A 10,030-nucleotide genomic window follows, 5' to 3' on the forward strand; every position below is an offset into this window, starting at 1 on the left:
GAGACCAAGTGATTTTTCATTTGGTTTAGGGTGGTGGGGTTTTTTTGTTTGTTTGTTGTTTTTGTTTGTTTGTTTGTTTGTTTCTTTTTGTTGTTGTTGTTTTGTAATTTTTATTATGGAACGTTTCAAACTTACCCAGAGACCAAAGGAAATTGTGTAGTTGCACACTTGTTTTCCATTACTCAATTCAGTTATCAATATTTAGCCAGAGTTAATTTAATGAAAGGCAATCTGTACCAAGTGATGAGAACTGAGGATTTGAAACTGTTGAGTATCCTGCCACATAAATAAATCCAGGTTTTATTTGCTTCATAATTTTCTGTGCTGTACTCTGTCTCCAATTTGACTGCTTTCCTTCACACAACTGTGACAGGTAATAACACATACTAAGCTATGAAATTTAACTGTTACCACTAGCATGTCATTTCATTTTCGGTCTTCAACAAGTGATTAATGATTTTATTAAGTGGGAAGAAGAATCCTGACATTAATAATTTTATTAGTAAAATCTGATCCTCTCAGCTTTTCTTTAAGGGTCCTTTTCTTTGAACTAACTATAGAGTTTGTAGTTTTTGTAGTTTATTTTTGTTTTGTTTTGCCATAGAGTAGCATCGTGGAAGATAGTATATCTTCAATATACTATCTTCAATATATATTGAAAATATATATTCATTAAAGTCATGTTATTTTGTGACTAATTTTATAAATCTAAGGAGTGGAATATATGGTAATTCTACATTTAAAAATTAGAGAATATAGTTTTGGTATGTCATAATGCCCTGCCTAAACAGAGATTCCTAGAGTATAATTAAAGAGGCATTTGATTTCTGTTATACTTCTTTAGTCTGTTTGATTCTTACTTTAACAAAAAACTCTTTGAAGTATGGTAGGCCTAAATAAAGACTAATAATAGCCTTTCTGTCGAATATAAAAAGAAAATGCATTTTGTTTCCTTGCACACATAACAATGGTTTTCCTGTTGAATTTATGTTTGCTGCTTTGAAAAAATATATATAATTTTTCAGTAATAACAAAGAGGGTAAAAACTATTATATATAATAATTTATAGGTGGTGATTTTAAAGGACCAGTGTGTTTTAGTTCTCCAAAGATTCGTAAATCTTGGATTCGCGAAACTGTATAGACAAATATACCACAAATCAGAGCAGTTTTTAAATTAGGTAATAATATCTTTAACCTTTGAGATTTTTTTCATGTTTGTCATTCCACTGTCATTCCTATGGGATATTTCTTATTCATGGATGGATTCATAGCTCAAAACTACCAGGGTTCTACCTAAAACCTGTTTGCTAATTGCTTTCTCATTTGTTCAAGGTGGAAAACCCTGTTTGGCTAGTTTGCCTACTTTTCTAGGATGCTGTTTGTTATTTTAAGTACTAATCATTACTGAGCAGTGTTAGGTACTAGTGTCTTTCCCTCCCCAAATGTTTAATCTCAATATAGAGTTAGTTATAATAGAGTATTTGGGGAATGGGATGGGTGTGGTGAATAAAGAATCTGAAAATTCCTAAAGTATGTAGTTGTGCAGGTGTGTATGTAGTTGTGCAGGTGTGTTGGGGGGAATATCATAAAAAAATAACTTTTTTGTGTTTGATAACTTCTCTGAATATAGGTTTCAGAGAGGATTTATGGTTAAGATCTTTCAACATTTTAGTTCTGTGACAAAACATGTTTTCTATTTACAACTCCCAAGTTACATCTTTAAAGACCTCTTATGTTAGGACAAAGCAGTCTATATATAAGTATGGTTTTTGAGACACTCAAAATTTGTGGGGTTTTATAAAATTTTGTAATGGGAGCATGATAACACAATTTTTTAAAGATGCAAGACTTGTAATTGCCTCAGTTGTGTATCAGTTGTGATCTCCTGCAAAGTCCTGACATTTATCCTGGGATTGGCCTTACATTTGGAATTTTAACATTTATAGAATGTTTTTCTTAGGGATCTATTTTTCATTTAATAGCAGCTTTTTTTTTAAATGAAGAAGTGTTTATACATGCATTCACTTCTCATTGCTAGCTAAAAATTGTAGTCCTATTGTTAACTGGAAAATAGGTCATAAAATAAAGATGTGGGGCATTCTCACAATTTTGAGATAAGATGCTTTGCATTTTTTAAATATAAAGCTTTGGTTCCTACTTTTATTTATGTTGATTTGTTTAATAAATAATTATCAAGAAATATTTTTCTTTGCTATAGATTTTTAAAGTTTTAACTACTTAAAACCATTCTTTAGGTTCAAAGTACAGAGGGAGAAGCTCCTCACATTCCGGCTGCTTACCAGCTAGGTCTCACAAAGTCAAAAAGAGGTAAGTAGACTAATATCCACTAGTTCCCAAACCCCTGACCAGTGTTATTAATTGATTTGGAAAAGGGGTTTATCTATCAGTGTTTGAGTACCTGTGAGTGTAAAATGAAGGTTAAGAACACAGGAATGCATTCTCAATTATACTTTGGTTATAGAATTTTTTGTACCCTCTTGAAGACTTTTGTGTGCGTATAATATAATTTTAGTTTGCCTATCCTGAAATGCCATTCTTTGTACTCTTAATTATTTTTTAGCTCTGTATATGGGCTGGATGGGAAGTGATAGAGCAACAGATAGAGGCCTACTTTTTACATGGTTATGATTGAAATACATATTTGTATTTTTTATTTTAAGGATTTTATTTATTTATTTTTGGGGGCATGCCTGTGCAAGTGAGGTGGGGAGGGGTAGAGGGAGAGAGAGAGAGAATCTTCAGCAGGCTCCATGCCTGGTGTGGAATCTGAGGCAGGCCTGATCTCAACCCTGAGATCATGATCTGAACCGAAATCAGTATTTGGACGCTTAACTGACTGAGTCATCCAGGTACCCCAGAATACACACTTGTATTATCCACCTCTGCTTTTCATTATTTAAACATGTCTGCTAAGTATATACATGAATATGCCTCTAGCAAAAAATACCAATCTCTCAGTACTGGTTAACGCTAGTTAAGTTAAATTCAAACTATGGATCAAAGGTGAGTGGCTCTAGATACTGTTCTTCTCTCGAATTATTAATTATTGACCAAAACCTTTGAATCCATTTCTTTCACTTTTAATTTGCAACAAGAAAAACATGTCTGATGTTTAAAGTCACAAAGCATTTGAGATTTAGAGAAAAGGAGAGAGAAGTAAGGAAGTTAAAGTGACCACTGAAGGTAGGACTGTTTATTTTTAAAGCTTACACATGCTGAACCACCCTGTTTTTTTTTAAACTAGGATTCATATGTATGTTCCTAGAATAGGAAATTGCATGTTTATTCTCTTCTGATCTCTAAAATGACTTTGTAAGAGAAAATTTGCATATAGTTTTTGTTGTATTGCATTGTGATACTAAGAAACAAGATAGGTCACTATAGTTCTGGTCAGACACAAAAAGAACTTTTCCTGTTTAATTTTCCTCCCCCTTTTAAGTCCATAAATATATGCATGTGTCTCTGAGCTATAAGGCATGGTTCAGAGCCATCAAGAAATTTTTCCTTTAGTTAGGTTGACATGGAATATGTTGGAAAAAATAGCTTGCCCTGTATCAAAAAAGGGGATTAAAAACAGTATGTGTAAGTACTTCAGGATCTTTCAAGATCAAGATCCTTGTGGTAGCAAAGACAGAACATGGTTTGTATTCATTCACATCTGAGTTTCTCCCTCTAACCAATAAGAAGAGATCTCTGGTGGTACAAGTAAAAATGTTGACATTTTTATGGATCACATTTTTATAAATCAAGAGTACAGTGGTTTTTTACATGCATGAGAGGGAGAGGGAGCAATGTAGTGTTTTCATCATTTTTTAATATAGCCTATCAAATTTTGATAATGTGATAATGAAAGTATCGTAGGTTATAATTACAGAATTAGAATCACTAGTAAAATATGCATTACACAAGTTTAATAAAAATGAATATATTACATGCATAAAAATACTTTGCACTTTAGTCCTAGGACTTTTGAAGTTACAGTAATTTTAATCTCATACCCAGTCCTAGGATGAAGCCTATGGGTGCCTGGGTGGCTCAGTCAGTTAAGCATCTGACTCTTGATTTCAGCTCAGGTTATGATCTCAGGGTGGTGAGATTGAGCCCCATATTGAACTCTAAGCTGGGTATGGAGCCTGCTTAGGATTCTCTCCCTCTCCCTCTGTTCTGCATCCCACCCCCTTTCCCCCATCTATCTCTTAAAAAAAAATTCTGAAGCCTAGAGAGGTTTAGTGACTCAACTTTTGTCACAACTGACATTCAGTAAGCTATATTGAGAGCAATCAAACATTTTCCTTATTGAGGATATACAAATTTTCTTTAATCCTATATAGAGTATATAAGTGTTCTGTTTGTGTCTTTATGATATTAGACAAATACAAATTCTAGGTTTGGTTTTGTTCTCACTTTAATGTTTTGCTCTAACTTCCTGGTTTTTAATTAGAAATAATATGTAACCTTTTCAGCTATCACAGAGGTCTAACTTTTTTTTTTTTTTTAAAGATTTTATTTATTTATTTAACAGACAGAGATCACAAGTAGGCAGAGAGGCAGGCAAAGAGAGAGGAAGGGAAGCAGGCTCTCCGCCGAGCAGAGAGCCCGATGCGGGGCTCGATTCCAGGACCCTGGGATCATGACCTGAGCCAAATGCAGAGGCTTTAACCCACTGAGCCACCCAGGTGCCCTGGTCTGACCGTTTTTAATTCCACCTTTTTCTGTGGAGATCTTGTGTTTTTTTGTGAAATGTGTGACTAAAGAACATAGATTGTGATTTGCAGTTTACAGAACAGTTTCACTTATACCCTATTTAGTTCCTAAAGTAACCCTGTGAGAGATAGAAGAATTATTCTGTTTTGTGGCAGAGAGAAGTTACTGCTTATTGTGATAAAGTAGGAACTTGAACCCAGGCCTCCTTGTTCTTTCTACTGCCCAACACCCGCTCTGAAGCCCAAATAGTCTACAATCTGACCTAGTGTGTGTGAACTCAAGGCTAACCACAGAGGCGAACTCAACACAGACTGTACACTGCTACAGATAAAGCAGATCTCAGCAGAGAGAACCTTGAGTGGTGGTGGTCACTCTGGCTTCCCGAGACCCTCCAGCAATTGCCCTTTGCCCAACCAGATAGACAGTTTCACTTCTAAATCCTTTAAGCCACTGCTTTATTTTATTGTTGCTTTGAGGGGAAAGTTATCATTGATATATTCAGCAAACATTTTATTGTTCAATTGTTCTAGGTACTAGGATACAAAATAGAGTAAATAAGGTTTCTGTCTTCAGAAGACTCATAGTCTAAAAAAAAAAAAAGACAAGCAAACATGTAATTATGGTGATAACTGCTCTGATGTAAGATGTTAATCATTCTCTCAGTTGATATAATGCATAATTAGTACCCATGGTAACAGCTTATTCCAGTTCCATTTCACAATTGTTCCAGTTTACCTAGACTTATCAAAGGTATGGATTAGTTTCTTAAATCTCATTATGCAGTTTTGTTAACTTAAAAACAATACTACAGAATTATTCTAAATTATGATGAGAAAAAATTATGCTATTCTGTGATGCTCTACATTGGACCTGAGGCTTCAGTGGGATATTTTTCAAAGTCTAGTGAATTTTAATTGATTTTGGATTTTATTCAAATGTATTATCAGGTTCTATCATTCAAATCTTGAATGTGGATTTGGTAAACATTTTATTTAGCTTGGTGCTTACAGAACTTGACTTTCTCATGAAGCTTCTTTCCTAGGAAATGTAATAGCTGTAAAGTCGTCCTCCACTTACAGTGTGGATAGGCATGTGATCATTCTTGCTGTGCCTGTTTGGCCTTTTTACTTTATAAAGTGTTTTTAGGTTATCCTAACCAAGAATTAGAATTTTCAGGCCAAAAACCAGACAGTTTTTTAAATAAAAGTAACAGTATTATGTACTAGTTGAATGTATTTGAATTTCATGCAATTGTTAGGAAATCATTGATTATCATGACTTTAAAATGTTTGCATCATTTGAAGTATCAGAAACATTTAAGTACTCTGGCATGCAAATTCTTTAATTTTTGCCACCTTAGTTATAGTCTCATTTTCTTATTAGGAAAATAATCGAACTTTTTACACACTACATTTAAACTTCTAATTGCATCTGCTAAATATCTTTACATATCTACTAAGATAATGCTAAATATCTTTACATATCTACTAATACTTTACATATTTACTTCAGGATTTCTATTTTTTTTAACATGATTCTTCATTTCAGCCAGTTGTCCTCCAAAGATAAGACATTAATTGGATTTATCAAAATACATTAACACTGAACTTAATTAGCAACTAAATTCTGAGAATTTTTGATAGATCTGATTCTGTTTTGGGATGAATTCTAGTTAACCTCCTGTGCTTTGAAGCCACATCTTGTATTAGGATGCATATTTTTCTAAGAAGGAACCAATATATGTACCTGTTAGGAATCTGTAATATTTATTTTCTTGTCAGTGCAGTCATATTTAGTAGTTTCGCCTAACTACATTTCTTTCGGTAGATCATCTATTACGTACTGCAAGTCAGCACTCTGATAGCAGTGGTTTTGCTGAAGATTCAACAGACTGCCTCTCCCTTAATCATCTTCAGGTAAAAATTTCTATTGTAGTAGGCACTGTGATTAACTTCATATTCGTGTGATTTTTCAGTAACTATATATTTTAAGACCTCATCTGTCCAGTCTTTATTTTTCAAATTACAGAATAAAAAAATGCCAGGATGTGGATGTTATCCAGGCACTTGACTACAAGTTTTAGTTTTCACTAATTATACATCTCTCTCTGACTGAACATTTACAAATAAAGAGAGCTTCTCCTTTATTTTTGGGCTTTCAGTAAATAGAGGTTATTTTCATCATTATTCTGTTTGGTATTTTTCTTCTGTTTTCCCATAATTGTTTCCATATTTTACCATAATTGTTTTATTTAATAACTAATAGTAACTATGTTACATAGCTTGCTGAATATTATATGACTCTGATGCTAGAATGTTAGATAACCCACATAATAGGCACATCTTTATCCTTAAAGAGTTTATAATTTGTGTATAGTATATGGAACCCTTGTATGCAAAGGTACAGAAGTATCTTGAAAGTGTTTAAAATATCTATAACCAAATTTTAAAGAAATGTGGAGTAGGAGAAAAAGATGACCCAAAAGAGACTCTGGGAACCTAGTACTGGGGTACATGGACAAGAGAAAGAGACTCAGAAAGAATAATCCAGTGAGCAGAAGAACTGGAAGTTGAAGAGCCTTTTCTTTAAAGGAGATCTGTGGACATGAGCAAGATAAGAATTTGGCTTTTTGGAAAGTGAGTGGTTGAGTGAGTGGTTCTGAGGGAGTAATGAGGAGAAGCATGAATGGAGATCAAATCAATGATAAGAGAAGATACAAATGTTGACTCCTTTTTCAAATAAAGATGATAGGTCTTTGTGTCTTTCTCATATGAGAATGACTCAGGGAAGTTGTCTGGCCAAGGGAGAGAGCTCTAATAGGGCAGTCTGATGCCGAAAAATCTGGGATGAAATTGTGAAGTGATAATAGTCCTGGAGAGGATATGATTGGATGCACAAACTGGAGGATTAACTTTGAGAAAAAGGATAGTTTTCTTCCAGAACAGAAAGGAAGGAATGGTGGGGAGAGGTATGGGAACTTTTGTAGGTGTTGGGGAAGAAAATTAAGAAATATTTGTCCATCTTTTCAGTGATTCAGTGTCATATCTTGGAAGAAAGGGAAATGGGTGCTGAAAAGGGGAGCTAAGGAAAATAGTAAAATTCTGGAATAATCTTTGTGGAAAAGTGGAGGAGTTGCCAATTAGAGTCAGTGAAAAACAGTTTTTAGTAGTACCAGGACCTTAACTGAGGTGGGAGATTGTGAAGATACAAAAGTATCACATCAGTTTGGTGTTTTTGTTAATGATACTTCCTATTTGAATTATCCATCTTCCTACCTGTTTTCCTTTCACAGGTTCCCGAGTCTTTGCAAGCCATGGGGAGTAGCGCTGATAGTTGTGATAGTGAGACAACAGTCACATCATTTGGTGAAGACCTTGTCACACCATCGGCACAAGACCACCCTTATTTTAATGAATCAGAGGAGGAGTCACTCATCCCTCTTCAAAAGGGAAGAGAGAAGGCAGCAATAGCTGCTGAAAAGAAAAGGTCAGATAGCGAGGATTTCCCCCAAAGTGAGACTGTGGAGAATGCAGGAAACACACAATCCATGTGCAGCACAGGAGGTCACTTTACTGAAATTAGTGAAATGAGAGAGGATTTTTCTCCAGCACAGCCAGTGGACCTGCTGAGGGAAGCAAGTGCTGAAAGTGATGTGGATAAAAGCAGTGAATACGAATTTGCCCACTATACCACACACCATATTCTGAAATCACTGGCTTCTATTGAAGCTGGATGCAGTGAGAAGAGCTCTGAAAACACAACTGGGCCTCCATCTTCTGTGGACAGAGTTAATACAGCTTTGCAAAGAGCTCAAATGAAGGTTTGCAGTCTGTCTCACCAAAGAGTAGGACGTAGCTTGATAAAATCAAAAGATCTCTTAAAACAGAGGTACTTATTTGCAAAAGCTGGCTATCCTCTAAGAAGGTCTCAGTCTTTACCAACCACCTTATTGAGCCCAGTAAGAGTTGTATCCTCTGTCAATGTCCGGTTGTCCCCAGGAAAGGAAACCAGATGCAGTCCACCTTCTTTCACCTATAAGTACACACCTGAAGAGGAACAGGAATTAGGGAAAGAGGTGATTGAACATGATGGTCCGTCTTCAGTTAAATCCACTATTTTCATCTCTCCGTCATCCGTGAAGAAAGAAGCCCCTCAGAGTGAGGTGAACCGGTCAGCGGAATGCCATCATCGAAGGACTCCTACCTGTTCACTGTATGCTCCAGCACCTGTATCTCAGTCCACCTGTTCTCTTCACTCTGTCCACTCTGAGTGGCAGGACAGGCCCCTGTGTGAGCACATGAGAACTCTGAGCACTCACAGTGTTCCCAACATAACAGGCACCACTTGTAGTGCCTTCAGTGCCCCTTTTGGGTGTCCTAACTCGCATAGACATGCTGCCTACCCTTACCGAGCGTGCTCTGCGAACCCTCCTTCTGCCATCGAGATGCAGTTGCGAAGAGTATTGCACGATATTAGAAACTCACTGCAGAATCTTTCACAGGTATGAGAAAAAAATATCTTTTTTTTTTCATTGATTTGAACACCTCTTAATTCACTGAGAAGCTAGGTCCCATGAGGCCTGATCCACTTTAGCTTCATTTTCTTACATACCCAGACTTACATGTACATGTACCTGCTGCCCTCCTATACTCTGCCCTCCTGTATCAAGGGAGAAGCTGTAATTAGTCCTGAACAAGGTTGATTTCTCTGTTCATAATCTCCCTCCCTTCTAGGGAAGAGATTTTGCTCATTGGGTAGCCTCCCTTCTTTAGCCTCTTCTCCGTGGTCTTTTTCTTAGGCAGGTTGTCCCTATTAATAAAAAATCTTCACTCTCAAATACTTTCTCTTCTTTTCTCTGCCATTTGACTGTGTTTACCGCTTTTTTCCTTTCTAAACTTCCCTCCCCTCGGCTTCTGTGTCGCAGTGCGTTCTTCTGGTTCTGCTCCTAGCTCTCTGACTAAACTTTTCCCTCCATCTCCTGACTCCTGGTGCTGGGTCTCCTGGCACAGAATGAGTCTGCTTCCACTGGTTTCAGAGACTGGAACTACCCCAGAAAAGAAAAAATCAGGTAAAGTGTGAATTTGAATAAAAATAGTCTGTGTGTCTTGTCATTTTTAAAATTATTACTCTCAGATATGTTAAGTAGGCTGGAAATAATTCCCAAAAAAAAGCTTTGAAAATAACTAAATTGTCTTTAGGTTTGCATTTCACATTTCCTTTCTAAATCTCTCTCCAAGCTACTTGTGTTTAGACAGTTTAAGAAATGGAAATGACAATGTAATGTAATGATCCCAGCGTTCAGC

General features: G+C 36.0%; 1 protein-coding gene across 5 annotated transcripts in view; it reads left to right on the forward strand.

Annotated features, from left to right (window-relative positions):
* Positions 1 to 10,030, forward strand: part of ITPRID2 (ITPR interacting domain containing 2) — a 37,450-nt gene that overhangs the window by 14,260 nt on the left and 13,160 nt on the right. For all 5 annotated transcript variants that reach the window (XM_059394286.1, XM_059394287.1, XM_059394290.1 and 2 more), the window contains exons 9-11: positions 2,258 to 2,330; positions 6,555 to 6,643; positions 8,020 to 9,228. In XM_059394286.1, the coding sequence (XP_059250269.1) occupies positions 2,258 to 2,330; positions 6,555 to 6,643; positions 8,020 to 9,228 (1,371 nt within the window). The remainder of the gene's footprint in view (positions 1 to 2,257; positions 2,331 to 6,554; positions 6,644 to 8,019; positions 9,229 to 10,030) is intronic.

Source organism: Mustela nigripes, chromosome 3, assembly GCF_022355385.1.
Source record: "Mustela nigripes isolate SB6536 chromosome 3, MUSNIG.SB6536, whole genome shotgun sequence".
NCBI classification, from domain to species: domain Eukaryota; kingdom Metazoa; phylum Chordata; class Mammalia; order Carnivora; family Mustelidae; genus Mustela; species Mustela nigripes.